The sequence below is a fragment of the Centruroides sculpturatus genome, unplaced genomic scaffold (assembly GCF_000671375.1).
Source record: "Centruroides sculpturatus isolate CEXI.00-Female unplaced genomic scaffold, Cexi_2.0 scaffold970, whole genome shotgun sequence".
NCBI classification, from domain to species: Eukaryota; Metazoa; Arthropoda; class Arachnida; order Scorpiones; family Buthidae; genus Centruroides; species Centruroides sculpturatus.
The window spans coordinates 268585-291708 of NW_019385159.1; the positions used below are offsets into that span (position 1 = coordinate 268585).

Here is a 23124-nt window from a genome sequence, read left to right on the forward strand (position 1 = left end):
TGGGTTGAAACGAAAGTTCATTCGGGTATTTACATAATCGCTCGTTTGTGTCACCACTATTGTGCTTATGAAGTTTTAACTTGTTTAAGTGGACATTACGAATATTTGCATTTTTATACATAAGTTTAATTACAGCTATTTTTTGAAATTATGTTATCTTTTAAGAAAAATAATATTAAAATGGAAGATAAGAAGGCAAATTTTTGACATATCATGCTCTATTATTTCTGAAAAAGATAAAAAAAAAAAAAAAACCTATGTGCTGTATATGGGGAGGATGCAGTTACTGATCGAACATGCCAGAAATGGTTTTCAAAATTCAGGGCAGGAGATTTTTCTCTCGAAGATGCACCTAGGTCAGGACAGCTTTCAACCATAGAAAATGAGTCCATAACAACTTTAATTCAAAATGATTGGCATAAAACAAAATGGGAGATAGCCGACATCTTAAGAATATCCCAAACATCTGTTATCAGATGTTTGGATAGCCTTGGATACACTTTCCATTATGAAGTTTGGGTTCTCCATCAGTTAAGTGAACAAAATCTTATTGAGTGTGTTTCTGTTTGTGATTCACTTTTAAAATGCAATGATGATACATTTTTAAAGCAATTAATAATGGGCAATAAAAAATGGATCGTTTACAACAATATTCAACACAAAAGATCTTGGAGTAAGCCAGGTGATCTTCCAGTGCCACAACATAAAGCTGGTTTGTATCCCAGAAAAGTAATGATTTCAGTTTGATGGGACTGGAAAGGAATTCTTTATTACGAGCTTTTACCCAACAACCAAACAATTAATTCCAATAAATATTGTCTCCAACTGGATGAACTAAAAGCTGCAGTGCATCAAAAATGTCTGGAACTTGCAAATTGGTGGGGTGTGGTATTCCATCATGATAATGCAAGACAGCACATATTGTTAAACGTGCACCAAAAACTGGGCTGTTTTGAGTCACCCTGCATATTCTCCAGATATTGCTCCCTCAGACTATTATCTTTTTTGTTCGTTGCAGAATAATTTAAATGGCATAAATGTAAAAGGTATCAAAAATCACATCAATAATTTCTTCAATCAGAAACCCACCCAATTCTACACAATGGAATTATGAAACTACCTGTCAGGTGGCATAAGGTTATCAAACAGAAGGGTGAGTGAGTGTGGATTAAAGATTTTTATTTATTTCAAAATAGTATATTTTATTTCTTTCTAAAATCCGAATTAACTTTCAGTTCAACCAAATACATTTCTAAAATGTTTTTATCATAAATAATTTTATTGTTTTACTTCCTTACAAATTTTATTACTCACATAGTAGCATTAGAATTAAGCATTATGCTACTCACATAGTATCATTAGAATTAAGAGTGAGTTAATCATGTCTCTTACCATCCCTTTCTTCTTACAGACCCTTCTAACTCAGGCTGATTCATATCTACTAACAGACTACAATATTCATTTATTGTTGATATTACTACATACTAATGACCAATGATTATGTGAACGATTTCCAGGTCAAATCGATTAACTCCCTTAGTTAAGTGAAAAGAGTAAAAATATTATAGCCTTGGAATAATTGTTATTTTATCTGTTGTTAGATAAAAGCTATGCCTGTAATAATACATTCTACAATGTTTTTTACAAAATTTTTTAAATTTAAAAAAGAACATATATTATTTTATCATTTTCTCTACTTTTGTTTTGTGGAGTTAATTGATTTGGCAAATGAACATCTAATATATCAATGACTGAATTTAGTTTAATTCAGTCATTGACCCCCATTTCAACATCTTGATATTGTACATTATAATGTTGATGCTGACTTTCTGACAATCATCTGCTTAAAGAAGTATCAATATATAATCTTTATCATTGATTCTATAATTTGATAATTTTTTAAGAATTATATTCCAAAAATTTCAATATAGTGTTATTTTGAGCTTCAGTTGCATCTACGCCTTCATGGATATTCTTCTAATTTGCAAATATGTTCAATAATTCAGGTTTTTAATTAAAAGGATGTCATATATGATATAATTTTTTAAATCCTATATAATCTAAAGACAAAAATTCTCTTGTAATAGTTAGTCAATTTCATGATTTAATTTTAAATTTTAATAAATTACATAAACAATAACTTTATATAATAGTAAAATATTTTATAAAACAAATTATTATTTATTATTATACATTCTAAAATTCAAAACTATTTTTAAACAAATTTTTATATATTTAAGTTTTAATAGTAGAGAAACTAATTTTTAGTCAGTTTCTACTATATTTATCAAAACCAAACATTTATAACATAAAAAATTATATGTATAATTTATGATACTGATGATGTTGAAACTGGCACTGAACTTAAATTATGAATCATTTCAGTAATTTGTTTGTGTCTGTCTAATTGTTCTGTTAAATTACGAATCTGTACATTATAATCTTTTATGGTCGCTTCTTGTTGTTGACAAAGAAGTTCTAAACAATTTAATTTCTCTTCTAGTTTACATTTGTTTGATTGAAGCTTTTCAATAAGCTGTGTTTTAGAATTATTTTCTGTAAGTAATATTTCACAGCTTTTCTCTTTTTCTTGTAGACTTTCTTCTAATTTCTGGATTGTTTCATTTAATTCCTTCAGAGTATTCTCTTTCTCTTTCAATTGCTTAAATAGATTTTTTTTCTCCAAATTCAAATCTGATATCTGTTCATTTAATGTGTCTTGTTTCTGTTTCATAGTTTCAGAATGTCTCTGTAAAATGGTATTCATTTCCAAAACATTATTATATTCAGTCTGAATATTTTCTAAAGATTGCTGCTTGTTATTAATTGTTTGTGATAATTCACTTATAGTTTCATGTTGTTCTTCTAATTTCTTCTTTTGTTTTTTAATAGTTTGTTCTGCTATATTCAGATTTGTTTTAAGTTCTTTTTGAACCTGATCAGATAATTTAAACTCATTCTCTAATTTTTCATTTTGAAATTTCAACTGTTTTAAGAGATTTCTCATTTTTAACATTTCTGTTTCATGCTGAATTTGCTGGCTTCTGAATTGATTTAAAAGATGGTCAGTTTGTTGTAATGCTGCTGATTTGATATCAATTAGTTCTTGAAGTTGTTGATTTTTTGTCATGAGAACATCAATCTTATAATCATATATATCTATAATTTCTGATGATTTTATCTCTTCAAAAGTCAATCCATTCTGTATTTTTTTAATAATCTCATCAACGTTATCTAGATGCTTTTCTTCTAATAGACTATTTTTTATATTTTTTTCTAATTCATAATTACTTCTACATAAAGTTTCTTCTTTTTCAATTGATAAACAATTTGAATTATTATTAATTGCAATAGTTTTTGAAATCAATTCACAAAGAATTTCTGATGTTAAAGCTAACTTCATTACTTGATAAATTTTTTTTGAATCTTCTGAACCAATTACAAAAGAAACAAGTGATGTAATATTATTATGTTTTATAATTCTATCTAAGCGTTCCATTATATTAATTTCATCATTTAAATCTATCAGAAATGTAAAAATATTTAAAATCATGGCAACTCCCTCTTGTGAATAATCATCAGGGTCTTCTCCCAAACAAAGACAATTTGTTTCTAACTGGTTCATAATTACCCCTTCAACATTATTGATGTTTAATAAAGTTGCAATGCATTTTTTGTATTGAGACATTTTACATATTTCAATCAACATCTCTAACAAAAAAGTTTGCTTCTCAAATTCCTTCTTGCTTACTGGTATTTGTTCAATCTGATTTATTATATAATCAAATTTTATTTTAATTAACTCTATTGCAAAAGTTTTTCCATTTGTAACCTGTTCTTTTATAACTTCTATTAAGAGTCTTATTGATAGTATTGAAACTTCTAACTCTTCAGAATTATCAATCCATGAAATTAATTTTAATATAACATCTGAATTATACTCTTCATTTACTGGAAATAATAACAAAGATATTTGTGTTTTTAGATTTGGAACTGATATAAATCCTAACAATAATTTTAAAATTAAGATTGTATTATTGGCAGTCTCATTTTTTAACCAACTATGAATTATCTTCTCTAATGAAGGTACTAAATATTTATAATTTATGAATTTCTTAAGCATATTTGGAGATTCTAATAAATCCATAAGAAGATCAATTGCAGTTTGTTTTGCTTGAAGGTCTTCAGAAACAGCAAGATTAAATATCAACTGAAATGTTTTATTTATATTTTTGGTGCTGAATAATTTTTCACCAATTTCATTATCTAAAATTAAATTTGCAAGTATATATAATGAGTTTATCATGACATATCTGCAAGGATGATTAAGTTTATCTATAAGTATTTTATACAATTGTTTTGAAGTTGGGATATTTTTTATAAATGACTGAACTGAAGAATTTTTCCGACACAAGTTACTAAGTATGCGAAAGCATAACATTTCAATATCTGGTTTTTCATTTTCTATGTGATTAATTAATAAATATATTAACTGTTCCATAAGATTATCAATTTGATCAATTTTTAAATTATATGTTATATTACTTAATAGCAAAAGACAAGGATTGAGAACAGTTTCAATATGATCATTATTCTGAAGAAGAACTGTAATAATTGAATAAATATTAAATTTTGAACATAAAAATTCTTTCATTTTTTGGCTTTGAATTAAGTTTTGTAATAATGTCAAAACTCTCTGAATTAATCCTAATTTTGATTTAGCATTGAGAAAAATATTTGATAAACTTGAAATTGATTCTGTTAAAACTAAACTTGCTGGATCCAATTGATCAAAATCTGTAATTTTTGTTGTTAAGCCAATTAAAATATCAAGACTTCTCTGTAATTGAATTAAATTTTGTTCCGTTGCATTAATATTATGTTGATTGACTGCTACTGTTAAAGACTTCAAGGCACTACTTATATCCATCTTGTTTAATTATCTTTAGATACCCTGAAAGAAATTAGTGATATTTTTTATTCAATCGTCTAGTGTTCAAAATCAGAATTTTTGAAAACAGAGTAAAGCTTCCAAAGAGTTTTTTTCCACAGAAAAAGATATTTTGTTAAATAAGAAAAGTTGAAGAAAATAAAAAGTTAAAACATCTTATTTCAAGCAATTTTAATTTTATAATTTAGTTAACTAAAAATGTTGATGAATTGAAGCATTATGAAAAATATAGCAACTTTTCTAATGATTCTATTTATTAATACAAAGATTCAAACTTCTAGTATTAATAAAAATTAATAATATGGTATTTAAATTTTTAACTACTATACGAGTAAATCTAAATATTTATTATTTAAGGGCCATCCATAAAGTACGTAAGGTATTTTGGAGTGGGTGGGGTTCAAGGATTTCTTACTCGGGTATTGGAGTAATAGATATCTTCTTACGTAATATTCTTATTTTTTGATCTCATTGAGTGGTGGAATTTTGAATTTGGCTTCAATTTGTTGGTTTCAATTAAGAACGCTCATTGTACCAATGCCATCTCGTGTGATGTGATAGAATAATAATGCTCGCAGACTCACGCTCTACATATTTTTTTTATCATGGAAGAAAGGCTATGTTGTGATTCCTCTCTCTTTTATCTTGGTTCGTTTTGTATGACGTTTCTGTTTACACATGTACTAGCTAGTCGATCTGTCAAAGTTTTTTGCATCCTTTTGTGAAAATTAAAATTAATAGAAAAATGAATATTATGATGTTGATTAATGATAATAATAATGAAAAGATTGTTAATAATTAAAAAAATAAAGTTCTTAAAATAAATTGTTTATTTGAATTCATTAAATTTTTATATTTTAAAATTTGTTCACAAAGTGTTTTATAAATATTAGTACATTTTAATTAACTAATTAATATTTATGTATTTTGGACCTAAGATTTTTAAGGTTTCATAAAAAAATGTTTCTTGTTAAAATCTTTCCTAAATATTACATAAGATAGGGAAAGGGAGGGTGGATCAAAGAAAAGATTAGTTTCTTACACAGGGGTGGATGGGTGAGGTCTAGAATGGCTGAAATCACCCTTAAGTAATTTATGGATGACCCCTTATAGTATATGTTATAAAAACCTATAAAATTCACATTTTAAAAAAATTCATTAAAAATTAAAAAAATTAGAAAAGCTACTTTTATAATAAAAATCATAAATAAATTATTAACAATTTTATTAGATTCAATATTAACTGCAAGTTTGTTTATAGTAATTATAGAGCTAATTGCTATTTTAAATCAATTTTTTTTAAATTATATATTTAAAAAATATTTTAATGAAATAAAAATAAATATTTTAATATTAAAACAAATTTTAAATGCATGTAGTTATTTTAATTCAGGAATAAAAACTTTTAAACAAATTGATTTACTAAATTTTAAACGATTGTTGTGAATCATCATGATGATGAAGCTTAACACTATAAATATATAAAGTTTTCATATAAGCTCCTTAAAATCCAATATGTTAAATACTGATTTTAATCATATATTTTAAACTGCATATTTTCTTCACTCAGAGATTGGCTGACATTGCCAATGTATCAAGGGCATCTTGGATTAATTAACCCTCCAGCTGCTATATATCCTTGAGCTATAATTTGACAATAATAATTATAACTTACTAATAAATACTTATAACAGCATACATGATAACATGAAAGTTTATCCAAGCCAATATACTGTTCTTCTGTGGTGTGTTAAAAGGATGAAAGATAGATTCGAAAAATTTTATAATTTTTTGTAAACAGTCATAATTCAATTTTTAATAAATACTTATGATTATTATTGCCAAATTATATCCTCAAAATAAATGTTTTGAATTAAAATTTTTAACACATTTTGTAACTTATTTGTTTAATCAAGGAAATAAATAGAATGTTAGATTTCTGTATGTATAAATAGTATTTCATTTGTAAATACTATACTTTTAATGATAAAGTTTCTAAACTTTTGAAAAAGAATTATATAACTTTTGGGTACAGTCAAATCTCAGTTTTCGAATGACTCGCTTTTCAAACAAGTTGGTTAACAAACAGAATTTCAAACTCATAATTGCAATGGTTGCTAAACAAGCTACTTGGCAAGAGCTAACCACAGATTAGAGAGACATAGATAGTGAACTTCCTTTACTTCCTATGTTAAAGAAAGTCAACAGCCCAACCAATTGGTAACAGGACTACAAATTCAGAAGTTAGTGGTGCTGAGATTGCTCATATCATTGTGTAAAACAAACACACATAATTTAAGGTAAAAATAACAATTAAATGCCCTAATAATAAATTAAAACATGAAAATAAATAAAATATGTAAATACTGCATAATAAAATGAAAATTTCATTTACTGGAGACATACTATCAACTTCATCTTAAATATGGCTGCTAGTTCTGCCACACGTGTTATTTTCCTGCTTTGCAAAGTTCCTTTTTCATCTGGATTGTTGATACTATTTTTCTCTTAGGCGTCATTGCTTCCAAACATTTCTTAGATGACACGGTTAATAGGTAAAGGTTATATTGGGTTGAACAGAAAGTTTGAGTATTTTTAACAGTTGTCCTTACTTAACATAGATATATGATTGAATTACAATAGTTACAAAATTTAACACATTGCTAATGTGAGATTAAAATATTAACTGTCCACAAAAAACCTTTATCAGTGTTGTGCTCGTTACAAAATGCACTAACATTTTTGACCTCCACCGAGGTCTTCTTCAGGTGCTGACTAAGCGCTGTCTCCCCTTGACTGTTAGAACAATGTCGTCCAAGATGTAAATATTGCGTGTATCACGTTTCACCCCTCCACTTGTCCCCATTCGTCAAGGGGACACAGCGCTTAGTCAGCACCTGAAGACGACCTCGGTGGAGGTCGAAAACGTTAGTGCATTTTGTAACAAACACAACACTGATGAATGTTTTTTGCGGACAGTGTTATGGTTGGAAGACATTTGGATTAAAACATTCTTTGTTTAGAAGTTTTTTTAAACTTTTTACTTCATATTTTGTTTGAATAAAATCAAGTTGATACATCTTCAGATAAAAAACATAATCAGGTATATTATGTATTTTCAGAAAGGATCATCATAATACAAAAAGTAAGAAAAATTCATAATGTATATGAGTAGATGCTCCTAAAGTTCAAACATATCAAACTAGCTGCAAGGACCCGCTTCGCTGGGTTTTTATTTGTGGGCAAAAAGTAACGATAGTGAAGATTAAGATAATTACATTATAGCCAATCTTACCCGTTTTCACAGAATGCAAGAATTAAGTCCCCCGTTTCCAGACTAATTAAAGAATTTTTACATCCAGTCAAACGAACTATTTTCAACTAGTAGCCCGGGACGCCCCCTAGTGGGCGTTCTTTACAAATTTCCATGAGGCACGGTTCCTTTGACTTTTTTGTTCCTATCAATATGCTGTACAGCTCTGTTAAAGTTCCAATGGTAAGATTTACCCTCCGAATGAAGAGGTGGCGACCCCCCCAAACTGTAGCCCCTGTGCGAACAATAAAGTCAAAGGAACCATACCCCTACTCGCGATCCTTCGCGAGATATAAGCCCCTGAAATAATAAATTCCTATTACAAATATACTGAATTATTTATATTGTTATATTGACCAAATAATAATTTATGGGCCAAATGAATAATAATAATTCATATTGTTAATTTAAATAAGAATTAAAATTGTTAATTTGAATGTTTGAAATATGACACACGATAGGGGCGCCTCTAGTGTCCGTTATCAAACGGTTACGGGACAGACGGACACTTTGAATGGGTTATATATATAGATGAGGTTTAAAAAGCTCCATTCAGAAAATTTTGAACTAAAGAATACAAAATGTAAAGGTGCCCAAAAGCTATTGACAAAGAAAACTTGCAGGAAGAAATTATTAAAAATCAATGAATAACAGACAAAAATATATTTTTTCTTTTTAATTTTTATTGAAATGCCGAATATCATTTACATATAAAATACTATATTAAATTTAAGTCAAAATTTGAAATGCAGGAAAAGAATGCATTTAATTTTCAAATGCATTCTTTTTCTGCACATGCATTTCAAACTTTGAAACATTGTTTGAATTCCAAAGTAAACATTTGTCAAATTTAGCATTCAAAGTATGAAATATCACTGTACTGAATAAGTACTATTAACAGTGAAAGTCTTGAAAGGTCATTTTCTTCATCTGTTCAGCGTGGTGAAGTTGGTAAACAAAAAGTTAGACTTGCAAATTTAAAGTGTAACTCTGACCTTTTCTCTTTTTAAAACGTCACACTATGATTCCTTTTATAAGAAAGATACCATGGGTATCTGAATATTTTTATCTAAAATTTCTGTATAAAACATTATACTAAAATATATGGTGAGAATCAAAAAATTATAGATATAACAAATTTACCTCAGAAAAACTTTTCAGTACATGGCTCAAAATCGCCAAGGTCACAAATTTCCAGATTAGTTTTATGACAAAAAATATTACAAGCGTTAATGATGACAATTACTTTATATTGTCACTAAATTTCTGTTTAAACAATACTTGATAGGGCATCGCATAGAATCCGTTACTTTTTTTTATAATATTGCTTTGCAACAGAGCCTTCACTAAAAATGGTCATTTTGGGAACATTTTTGTAAAGTTAATGAAATGTCCAAAAAATACAAAAGTTTTTTTTTGCTTTATTAAATGGCATAGGTATATATTCATCAATATTATTTAAAAAAATGATAATAATAATATGCACAAAATCTTTTTAAAGCAAAATACAGTGGTGCCTCGTATAACGTACTTAATCTGTTCCAATTGCACGTCCATTAAGTGAAAAGTCCGTTATACGAAACACATTTTTCCATAGAAATACATGTTAAAACATATAATTCATTCCGCAGCATAAAATAACCATACTGTACCATTAAAAAAATGAAAATGGAGCAGTCACCAATTATGCCGAGTAGTCAGATGTTGTGAGGAGGAGGTGGAGGAACACTTTCTTCACACATTCATACAGATACAGACTTTTTACACATTGCAGCAGGTTTCTTTTTATTGTTTTTTAATCGGAGTCAGATTCAGGAGAGTCTACCGGGGCTTGCAGGGTCAACTCCTCTTGTTCCATTCTTTGTTTTTTGGCAGCTTGCTTCTTGAAAAACACATCCAAGGTGATCTGTTTCTCTCTCTTCTTCAACACCTGTCAGAAATGATGGGCAAGGGTGTCATTGTAGAGATCATTGATCCTGTTGGCCTCAGCTCTATTTGGATAATGAGTATTGGGAAACTTCTGAACCTCTCCCCATTTGACAAGGAAGTTTTTGTCAACTTTCACTCCTTCTGATGATTTTTTTGCTTTGTTTCAATTGAAATCACCTTTCTGTTTTTTTAGAAGCCATAATTTGCACAACACTTGAATAAATGTAAATACCCTGCACTGAGGTGATGTACGTAATAAACAAGGGAGCAAGCCGAATCCCAACATCTGTACTTCAGATATACTAATAATATATTCTGATAATACTAATATATTATAAAAATAGCAGATTGTCACTGGCAACAGCAAAAGAGTGATAACATCATTCGCACTTGTTTGCCTCACGTAACTGCCGAACGGAAAGTCCATTGTTCGCAGCCAGTCCGTTGCTCGAGTCATGTAATGGCCAAACAGAAAGTCTGTTGCTCGCAGCATCCATTATTCGAGGCGTACGTTATACAAGGCACCACCATACATCAAAAATGAAGATTAGTTGCTATTTTCATATATACAATTTAAGAAATATAAAAACATCAGTAACTTTTATAATTAAATTCACATTACATGCATAGAAGTAATGTTTTTTAATATAACTACAATATTTTTTTGTGACAATAACTAAAATTGTAAATGTTTTATTCAATTTTAGTAACGTTCTCGGAAATGATCAGGCATTCCCTGAATGATAAGAGTATTTACTGAATGATGAGAATGATATTATAGGGTAGTAAGGTTATATTTTAATTATGAACGACAGTTTCAGAAATCAAATTGTTTATTTATAAAGCCATAACATTTGTACTTAACATAAAATTACCTTTACTTAGTTCAAGAAAAGTTATATAATACAATCTAAAATAAATCTGAAACAAAAGCTTGTTACAAAGCAAAAACTAATTCTTCAATTTTTTCGAAAACATCAATATTAGTAACGAAATAATTAACATTGTCAATTCTGTTCTTTTTTTATTAATGGTGTCAGAATAATACTAATTATTTGCTCAAAGTTAATATAAGACATCATTTAATTCCAGTCTGAATTTTCAGGTACTTTTACACACAGATCTCAAGAAATTTATTGAAATTTCCCTGTCATCGTCATATGTCTGGCAGATAGCAACATATCTATAATAGGTATTTGTCTTTTGAGTAGGGACTTTAATTAACAAGAATGTCCCAGGAGATATCAAATTTGGATGTATGTTTTCTTGACTATAAATAGGAACCTTTTTTGTAATCTTAAAAGTCTTTCACATTTTTTACAATTTTATCTTCATGAATGGACTTTTATTGAAAATATGTCAGAGAATCTGTATTATCTTCTGACTCAACTTCCTGATTTTTGCATTTTTCACACAAACTATTCATGCAGTCATAAGAAGTAATATCACAATTGTAATCCTCAATAAACTTTTCTATACATCCGTGTTTAAGGTCTTGCGCATTTTTCAGTTTATTAAATTTTAATTCAAAATTTTCATGCTTGACACACAAGCAATTTTCTCGGTCCTTCAATTTTGGAGCTACAACCCAAAATGGCTTTGCTCTGAGTAGAGTCGTATAAGATAAGTGAAGCCCAGTTTCTTTTACGAATTTTGATGTCAGGGCTTTAACTTTAAATGAGAGGATGCACTTTTGTTTCTTAATACCATTTTTTAAAATAAAGTCTCTCTTAGCTGGGCACATTCGACTGACATCATCTTGTTCAAAGAAATCTATCACTTTTTGACAAACTTCTGGTTTCAAAACAATCTCGCAAAATTTGGCATCAGACATTAGAATCAATTTATTGTGTCTTTGCTTTGGTAAAATCTTAGCCATATGGAGCAATTTGTATTTCTTCAAAGTACTTCCACTGATAAATTTTTGGAAGACCTCTCTCTTTGGAATTCTCTTTGGCAAAGCGTCAGCCTTTTTCAAAGCGTCAAGCCTTTATTCAATACTTCACTAAACAAAAGGCTTTTGCGCACTTCAGGAGGTACGTGAATGTCTTTAATTAAAGAATCAACTTTGTGTAGGTACAAGTTGCATTTTTGCGTCTCTTCTTTGAAGTTTTTTTTTTAAAGACTCAATTTTTCGTTTCATTTGAACTATAGTTTCTTCCTGTTTTTATTTTTTTTTATTTTTTTGGTATGCTTTTGCTCTATCTTTCCGAACTTGTTTTCTTCCTACTTGTCTTCTCACTGAAGGTATTGTGGCTGACTTATCTGATTGTGGCGGCGTATTACTTATTATATTTGCTAATGCCTTTTTCTTTTCTGTATTTTTTTTATGCTTTTTTCCAATCTTTTCTCTGCTTTCACTTTTCTTGCTCGGTCATATCAACAATATTCTTCACTTTCTTTACTGCTTTTTTCTTTTTATAATATTCTCTGTCCTTAGCCTTTTTAATTTCTCTCTCTTCATCGGTGATCTTATCTAAAAACTTTCTTTTTCTAGCATTAGCCTTTTCTCTTTGGCGCAAATAAGCCGCAGTATCTTTGTTATGTTTCTTTAATGTTCTTTTTTTGTTTTTTTTTCCTGCATCGAGAGTATCCATATTGCTATGAAGAAAAAACCAATAAGTATGTTAACTTATTGGAAATGACATACACACAACACAAAGTAAGTTAATGAAAAATTGTAAGAGAATCCACTTTGGAAACAAAGTCATCATTTCGAGAACGTGTCATCATGTCTGGGAACATTGCCGAAATGACTGTTAACGAAATGACAATTTCAAATTAGTGTGTGCTTTGATTTTATGGCAGCCATCTTAGATGCAGTCTGACCCAGTTAATGTAAAATGTTTCAGGTTAGATTGTTATTATTGTACAGTACTCTAAAAAGTATTTTATCAATATTTAAAACTAATAAACGCATTCCCAGGTTGATGAACTATTGATGTACGGTCTGTGAATAATGAATTTAAAGATACTTATTACTTAATTATAATTTATTTGGAGAGACACACTGACAGTTGGTTATGTTATCGCTTTTACCCACTACTGAGGTCTAGCACTGTATGGCTGTGTTCACTTTAAATTATTTTTGGCCAATTACAGCTGCGTTCACTAAAATGATGCATGTGCTGTCAGACAAAATATTTTAGCATATTTCTATTTATAAGTAAAGTTTTTTCTAATAACACTTCCAAAACTAGTTTTTGGATAAAAAAATACATGATATAAGTAATGATAACTTTTAAATATCGTTTATTTTATATGATTTCTTGGAGATTATTTTCGAAGATCATACTTTAAGACGTGTTCCCGAAATGACTTTACATATATATACAGTGAAATAATATAAAATTTATTTTACTTTTAAAGTATGTTGTATGGTGTAAGGTTAAAAAGAATTAACTTTAGTGTTTCATTATGTTCATTTGCTCAATAAAGTTAAGATTTAAGTAATTAATTTGCTGGCAAAGCAAATTTTCAAACCTTGGTGATTTTGTGTCACATAGAGAAACATATTACATCTCAATCAGCCAAAAGAATTCCACTTTCATTAGTTAATTATCAAAAATTGATTGATTTAAATTTAAATCATTTTTTAAAAATTTAAATACAATAAAACAAAAAATAACAATTTTATGAATGATGTAATTTGTCTGCAAAGTAGTTTCTCCTACTCCAGCTACTATAGGAATAGTTATATTCATGTCAACCACTGGTAGGAAATTACAGGTAACCCCGTATAACACGGGACTTATGTTCCAAAAATTGCCGAGTTATGCGAATCCATGTTATATGAAACAAAGAACTAGTACGAAAAGAGAGATTAGGTTCCAAAAATGAAAAAACATGCTATTATATTTACATAATTAAGATAAATATGTTAATTAAGATAAATTTTTCTTAAGCGATACATATTAATATAAATTAAACAATGTTTTCTTCATCATCACTAAGCACTATTAACCGAGAGTGTTTTCTTTTTGGAAAGATATCTTTATCCTCTGAGCATTTTTTTGCATTATCTTCAGATTCATGTACTATCTTTTGCAAAAAATATGTTATTTTAGATTGCTTGCTTTTAGTTAAAAGATCTTTATAAATTTCCTTATATGGTGCTAAGCACTTATGAAGAATAAAGCAAGTATGGAGTAAGGGAAAACATCTGGCAACACAAAATCAGAAGTTCTGAGATCTGGCCTTCTCGAAACTTGTTGAAACAAGTTTGAGAAGGATTACATGTATCTACAGAAGGTGGAAAAGAAAATTTACACACTTAAGTACTAATAGTTCACAAAAGTAATAATTTTCGTAAACTATTAGTACTTAAGTATGTGAAAATTTATTACATTTCATGTTGTACGAGGGTTTTACACAATTCTCAAACCACGTTAGAGTGAATCCGTGCTATAGAAGTGCCGTGTTATACGGGGTTACCTGTATTTGTTTAAGTTAATAAAATCTATTTTCTAAAAGTATACAGCACATTTCATGTAATATGCATAAAATTTTGTTGTGAAATAGCCTTTATAGATGAATGTCTCTTTAAATTTATCAAAGTGTCTATTTTCTAAGAAATTTCTTTAGATACTAACTAAAAAGCATTTTTCACCCTTCACATTTACTAATAGTAAAATTTAAGGTCAGATCATTGGGTTCAAAAAAATTTTACTGATTGACTCTACAACTCTATGTCTGTCTTTGATGAATTTTCAATGCAAAGTTTCAGTCAACTAGCTCTTTTTCTATATCAGCAGAAATATCTTAATAAGTGGTAATATTACTTGGTAATTGTTCTGTACTAATATTATGGGCAAACTGCTTTGTTTAACATATATGTTACAATATCTTTTTACATAAGACTTGATAAGCATTTCTCCAATAATGTGATCTTAATCTTTGCCATTAAGTATGGTAACTTAATATGATTATTACACTTTATCTGTTTTAGCAAGTTTAAGCATCAAAACTTTAGAATTTTTCAGCAAATCCCAATGTTTCTTTAAAAAGCTGTACAGTAATACCTCGACTTACACGAACCCGGAGTTATGCGATTTTCAAATCTCGTCGATTCGTCTTTTGTTTGAGTGCCACGCAGCTCTTGATTACTCACTCCCCCCCACACTATTGTTCGGCTTACATGTTCAGACATGTTGCGTGGAATCGACACATAGCTACAATTTATTTTGTGTTATTTATTTCTGTGTTTGTTATATCTACGGAGACTCGAGAGACTCTATGTTGTGATTTCTTGTAACCGTGAATGAATCAAAAGACGAGATAAGATTAACGAGAACATTTATTAGCTTACATACATCCCACTTGAATTTTACACAAATTGCGAAATTATATCCCAACTTACGTGGTTATCGCTCGGTCCCACCTATCGCGTAAGTTTGGGGTATCACTGTATTCAGCATGATTGGCTTCCAAATGCATATGAAGTTTAGTGAGAGAAAAAAGTATTTGGTAATATTATATGATATACTGCAAAGTAGGAGCATCTTTATTTCCAGCATATATAAAGCTGAAATTCATAATTTGTAATTTTGTGCAGATAACTTACACAGAAGTTATCTGTATTTAGAAAAGTTGATAATTCCAATTTGTGGTGAGTTATACAGCCATACATATTGCAATTATGAACTTATCAATCAGCTTTTCGTTTATCTAAGACATTTGGTGTTAACAAAACATTTTTTAATACTAAACTTCAAGCATTTTTGATGAATTAAGATTGTCTCACAAGAGAAAGAGAATGGAACAAAAAGAACAAAGAAACTTGCATGCAGAAGAATGTAACAAATTTGAAATCTATTACACAATAACAATAAATAGGTGGAGATTAAATGCACAATAAATAATAATGTATTCAATCATATACATATATGATTTCCAATTCAGGTACACTTCTCTTCAAACTTGCTGATATCGATTTAAACAGAAATGAATATCTCAGTGTTTGATTTTGTTTCCATGTTTCCATCTATTTGTTCTCTTAATGCGCAAAACTATGTTTTTGTGCATTAAGAGATTTCTTTCTAAGTTTTACACCTGATGCTCAGTTGTTCAACTCACAGATATTAGAGCTTATGCACTTATTGTGCAATTTGTCCTTTTTTATTTTGATAAATGCACGTACATCCAAAAAAGGAAGTATCCTTGGGTAGCCCCATTTCAGGTGATCTCTGTGAACTTGTCTTGCAACAACAATTGGAGGAGCAGTCCTTAATAAACATCAAACAATATCCTTATTTATACCCGATACGTTGATGACATTTTGATTGTATGGAGAAAGAGACCGGATATTGGGGATGTGTTAAAGGTGTTTAACAATAACAACTATGGATTAACACTAAAATTGGATCAAGAGAGCTACACAAGTGTTAATTTCTTAGACATCAAAATAATAAGTTCAGCACCACAATTTACCGTAAACCTACTTACTTCTCCCTATTCATACTGGCCAATTCAGATGACCCATGGTCATATAAGATATCCGCATTCCATACACTGGTTGCGAGAGAGTACTCATATTCTAGGGAGAATTCAGATACCAGCAAGGAACTAGAACATTTGACACATATTGCACCCAACCATGGATACAACCACACATTTATCAACACACTATTGTCCAAACATCTTGTTGTCATCCAACACCAATATCAACATTAACAAAACAGAAGCTAATTGGGTAGTCCTAAGCCACGAACCATTCCTTCATGACTTATACAGAAGGATTGCAAAAGATTTAAACATACACGTAATGTACAAAAGAAAATCCAACGTTTTCCACCTTCTGTCTAACGCAAAGGATGGCACTGCGGATGCTAAAGCACCAGGAGTATACTAATTCCACTACAGGATGATAGGTTCCACAGAATAGTAATGTATATAGCAAGGGTGGGCAACCTTTTTTATAACATGGGCCAGAATAAATTTTACGTTTTTTCATGCATAGCTTTTGCACATAGATTTTCTTGATGGATGATGCGATGAGATCTAAATTATTTAGAAAAATTCTGTTCTCCCATTTTTTGTTTGAATAAGGAAATGACTCCCTTATTTTTTCCTGTCATTGCTGCAACAACACTTCAGAAAATAATATTCAATTTAAACTAGACGAATTACATCAAAAAATATTTATTTATAATTTCTTCTAAACATCTCGCGGGCTGAATAGAAACTTTTCGCGGGCCGTAGCTGGCCTGCGGACCGGGGGTTGCCCACCATTGGTATATAGGATCCACGTACAGATTGCTGTAGGCCAGGTTAAAGGATCACAAATATGACATACAAAAAGAAAACATTAATATAGCTCTGGCATGTTACACCAGCAATCCAGGGATTTCCCTGTTGGGACCAAGCTACCCTAATACAGGGTTTTTGACCTGCAAAACATTAGAACGTTAGAAGCTGTAGAGATCTACAGGGCGGACAGAAATGGAGCCTGCATCAACACGGATGACATTCATGTACCAAATGCATGGAAATACTATCTAGACTCATAATATACATCATATAACATACCTCACAGCCTTTATTGGAATGTATTTGAAACTTTTAATATTCAAATGCAAAGGCATTCTGTTCATAGAATGGTTTTTCCATTCTACAGTTCCTGACGAAAGCCCATGAAATAGTGGCTGAAAACATTAGAATATTGAATTTCTTTGCTGGAAATTTTGCATTGAGGTGTAATTTCTTATTTACATGTACAGTTCCAGTTTTCTGGTACAGTTGGTGTTTATTGTAATAATGTATAAAAAATAAGTAAATAATGTATGAAAAGGTATTAGCAAGTGTATGTAGGGGAATGCAATCAAAAGCATTAACTGATATTTTGCTAACAGTATGAAAGAAAATTGTCATATGTTGTTGAGTACTTCAGTCCAAAAGTCAGTAAACAGTGTGTGGACAAAATCACTCACAACTGGGTAAACTTGATAAAAGCAGCAACAAAAACCAGCAGAAAAAAGTAACAGAGCTAATTAAATTAATTAAAAATCCACTAATGTGAGGTAGATAATAAGGACTTATCACATCAGTGATAATAAGCACAAACACCCAGGTATTAATAGAGTACATTTAATAAAAACAAGAATGATGCACATTAAAATCAATTACATTAGCAATTAACATGAAATAACCAAAATGCATTTTGGACTAACAGAATAGTCCCTCTTCAGTTGGTATACATATAAAAAGGTTATAATACTTAAAATTATACAAGACAAAGGAACCATTATAAAGGTATGATCATTGAACAATAAATGGGTGTAGAGAAGACAGGCTTAAGGTGGCTTCATAATGTTACAAGGTAGCTTGATTTACATCAAGCTACCTTGTAACATTATGAAGGGTTACTATTATAAACAGTATTAAAATTAGTGGCATAATAGGGTAATTGTTTTACAAAATAAATTATATCTACATACCACTTGTCACACAGTGATAATAAGCACAAACACTCAGGTATCAATGGAGTACATTTAATAAAAACAAGAAGGAGTGTACATTAAAATCGATTACATTAGCAATTAACATGAAATAATCAAAATGCATTTTGGACTATCAAAGCTAATGTTTTCACCTGTGTTAGTCATCCTCAAGCTAAATGACCCCACAGATGTTAAAATAATGGGGTATTGCCATACAAGTGTCAAGAGGGGAGGTGATGTAAGAAAGAGAAAGGGTGGGAAAAAGGATAGAAAGTTTACATTTCGTGTAATGTCTTCCATGCAGGAGGAAGGAATCTACATTGTAAAAGTTAATGGCAGTATTTTTTTGGGCAATCTTATAAATTTCTACCTGCTCTAAATATCTGAAATATTGCTTCTGGATAGAGCTATAAATATGAAATGTGCACAGTTGAAATGCCCATCTATATCAGGGTAAAAAAAATACCCCCATTAACTTTCCCAATGTAGATTCTTTTCTCCTGCATGGAAGATATTCTTTCTCTCCTTTCCCCACTCCCTCTTTTTCTTACATCATCTCTCCTTGACATTTATACAGCAATTCCCTTTTGTTTTAACAGCTGTTGGATCATTTAGCTTAAAGATACCCATTTAACATGAGCGAAAATGTTAGTTCTGTTACTTTTTTCTGCTGGTTTTAAGTTTCAGTTGCTGCTTTTATTCAGGAGTGTGGGTTTGTTTATAAGATTGGAAGTAAATATATGGAGAGCTCCCCAAAAATATAGCATATTAATAATCCAAAAAGTTTTAATAATGGAGGTATTATTCAAATCAGGGTCATAGCCTAATTGTTTCCAATAACCAATTTAGTGAGTTTTGGGTCTTTTCTATCTTGAGTTATATATTTTTGATGTTCCACTATTCCAACACAACTGTCATAAAATAACTCCAATATACGTAAAAAAAATATATATATTGATGGTTTTAAATTCATTTCTTGAAAAAGGACCTTAGGTATCATTTACAACTAATCTTTTGAGTGCTGGGTGAAAGGAAAGAAGGAGAATGTAATTGAATTTGTGAGAATGAGGCAACTTTTAGGGTAAGGTACACTTGTCAACAGATACATTACATAATTGTTTCTGCTGGTTCATGAACCTAGTTGAAAAACACTTGACATATGAACAGAGTTGAGTTAGGTATATGAACATAATTTGAGGAATAAGATCCTGAACAGCCAAGAAGCCAAAGCACTACAGAAATTTTGAAAAATTTTTTAAATTTATTCATTGCCAGTAAATTAAAATTTTCAGGAACTGTTAATTTACATAATGCTTACAGAAATATAACATATTACTTCAATATGATAAATAATATCAAAGTTTTTTATAATGTCATTAAACACATTTGGCAAAGTAACATACTCTGCATATGCGTATCAGCTATCTTGCTTCTGCATAATGCCAAAAAAATTACTCTTTGGGATTCTAATACTATTTCTGTGCTTCTAAAAATGTTCATTCATACATATTGTTTCTATAATTTTGTATTTATCATTTCATTGTATTTGATATATGCATTTATATTTATTCATTCATTTACAAAAAAATTATAACTAAAAAAATATTTTGGTAGTAATCCTAAAAATAAACAATGCAAAACTATATAATAAATAGCTAAAAATGAAGAACTGTTATTTTTTTCTTCATATATTAATATATAACAGAATATTCAATAGTTAATTAAAATTTGTTTGGATCATAATTTGAGAAAACAGAAAGATGTAAAAAGAAAAAAAATAATAATAATAATAAAAAACCTAAAACTTTTATGATTTGATTTATCAAGCAACATTGAAATAAATTACTAAAAAAAATATAAATTATTGACACTTAATTTTTTTAGAAAAAAATTAAAGAAACAACAAGAAGAGAAAATGAGATACAAACATGAATACATGGAAAATGATATATTCATATGACATTTTTCTGTTTAATCAGGTTTTTTTTTTTTTTGATCTCTTGAAAATCAATAATATGACATTATTGTCATGCAAGTTAAACTTTACTGAAATGAAATGCTATCTTTCATCCATGCTTATTAAACTTTTAATCTACAATATATTTGACAAGTATATGATATTAACTATTTTACATTAACATAACTTTAACTTAATTTTTTCACTTTTTGCTAACAATTAAATTGTGCATGAAGTTTTAGCATGCTGGTATTTTAATAATTTTTTTATTTTGTTACTTACTTGTTTTTTTCTATAGTGTGTAAAACATTATATTCTACTTCTTCTTTCTTATACGTATACGCAAGTATATATATATATATTGTGAGTATTGATAAGTGTTTTGATAAATGCTTATATATTTTATCTGTATATTTATTAATGATGAAAAGTATTAACTGTAAACAACATATGTTATTAATATGCATATAATTTGCAGAAGTTTGATCTCTATTTTACAAAATAAACCGAAATAAAAACAAGATAAAATAAAGTTGTCAAAATATTAATGACTTTTTTTATGTTTTAAAAGCAAATCCATTCAGCAATCTGTAAACAATTAAACAATATTTATGAGAGAATGAACAAACAGCATGGGATGTTTCAGAACTTTCAGACATTAAATGAAGTGGAAACCGGAGAAAACGCCAACAAATTAATTTGCTGCATTCATTCTAATTTTTTTAATATGCATCATAATATGTGAATCAATAAATATAAAATTTTCATTAAATAATACCATTTCATCATCATCATCATAAACAATATTATTACATATATTTACATACATATTTTTTTCCATTAAATTATCTAAAAAGTCCATCGTTTTTGATTAATTCCTAAATATTGACTAACTTAGAAGTCTTCTGCAGTATCTGAAAACACACGTATTAACTGTTAAAAAAATCGTTTGTTATATCTTGACAATGTTCGAGAATTATCATTAAATATTATCAGAAGAATTAATGATAAACAGGAAAAAGATTGGAAAACAATCGTAAATAAATAAATGTCAATTACGTGCTTGCATCCTGCTCGCATCAAATAATTAAACAGGAGTTAAAGCATAATCAACATAACTATAAAATCGAAGTAACGTAGCCTATAAGACAACTTACGTGCAAATTCAAGGCTTTCAGGAATAATCCTCAGAGGAAATATGGTTCATCAAGAGCACTTTAACTTATTTGCGGTGCAACGTTCTAATATGATCTGTGAAATATCCTAATCCAACGATCGCTTCAATTGCTGCAGTGCTATCAGATTGTAGCGACCTCTGATTTTTGAAATACAAAATTTTTCCTAGCTGGAAATTTAAGTTTTTTCTAGAAAAATAAAACTTTTATTAATGAAAAAATAATAAAATTTAAAATTACAGAAAAATTCGAAAGAATTTGCATTTATAAAATCTACAATAATTCATTTTTAGTTGATCAGTTGATTTTTAAAACTAATTTTAATGGTAGTTGATTGGTTAACAAAAGGACGAGAGTCCACCAATGGCGGTCATGGGCTCGCTCCTGATCAACGTGTGGTTTACCAGATTTCTTCACACGTCTAACATCTAAATAGGGGCAAATTTCTCAAAAAACAAAAAAAAAAAAAACTTCCGGTAGGCACTCTTCTGGTAGTTCGTCCATATATTGCGTTGGCGTATCCCATGAAACCAAACACAAAGACAATATTACGAATATGTGAACACCACAAGTTTGCCCATTAGGAGAGGGCATAAACTGCAATTTGACAAGGGATTGCGAACGACATTCAACTCGACACAATAAATTATAACAGCCCGGTTTGATTTGTACCATAGCTGGCATAATTTTAATCCGCACGCAGCGACGTGGAATCACCAAATACCTCGACTGTCGGTGCTTCTGATTGTTCATTTCACCTTTACCCTGTTTCGTTTAAGACAAGTGGAGTTCACATATAGCACAAATGATAATTAATCATGTAATATAAACGTAAATATCTAATAATAAGTGTAAAATTAAATACTTATAAAGCTGTCAATATCTTGCAGGAAAAAATTCAAAAACTAATGATACGTCAAATCCACCAAAATCCCAATGAAACAAGTCTTAAAACCACATTGTTGACTAATTGAACATAAGTGGATGAACAAGACTGCACTTCTGGTTTTTAAGTATTCAATCTTACACTCATTTTTTAGATATTTATGTTTATATTATATGATTACCTACCATTTGTACTACGTCAAAAATTCTACTTGTCTCCAAACAGCCAAAAGACCGCGCTTGTGCAAAACAAACAAAGAAGGTGGCGGTTAAAACGACCAATCAGAAGCACCGACGCACGAGGTCTTTGGTGGTTCCACGGTCGCCACGTGCGAATAAAAATTATGCTCTAGTCAGCCGTGCTTTCTCATGTGATGATGCCATAGCAAAAGAGTTGAAGATTTAAAAAATAGATCTTTCTAGAATTGCTAATTACTTCGACCAGAGTCGGTAGATCAACCTACCGACTCTGCTTC

General features: G+C 29.5%; 2 protein-coding genes across 2 annotated transcripts in view; both read right to left on the reverse strand.

Annotated features, from left to right (window-relative positions):
• Nucleotides 1-21917, reverse strand: part of LOC111635592 (microtubule-associated protein RP/EB family member 1-like) — a 49856-nt gene extending 27939 nt beyond the window's left edge. Inside the window, exon 1 of the mRNA XM_023380596.1 lies at nt 21746-21917. The gene's annotated coding sequence lies outside the window, so the exon portion shown is untranslated. The remainder of the gene's footprint in view (nt 1-21745) is intronic.
• LOC111635591 (protein CIP2A homolog) lies at nt 2274-8307 on the reverse strand. The gene is made up of 2 exons (XM_023380595.1): nt 8247-8307; nt 2274-4954 (listed from the first exon to the last, which is right to left on the reverse strand). Exon 2 carries the CDS (start codon nt 4928-4930, stop codon nt 2330-2332), a length of 2601 nt encoding a protein of 866 aa, XP_023236363.1. The 5' UTR covers nt 4931-4954; nt 8247-8307; the 3' UTR covers nt 2274-2329.
• Nucleotides 21918-23124: the final 1207 nt, after the last annotated feature.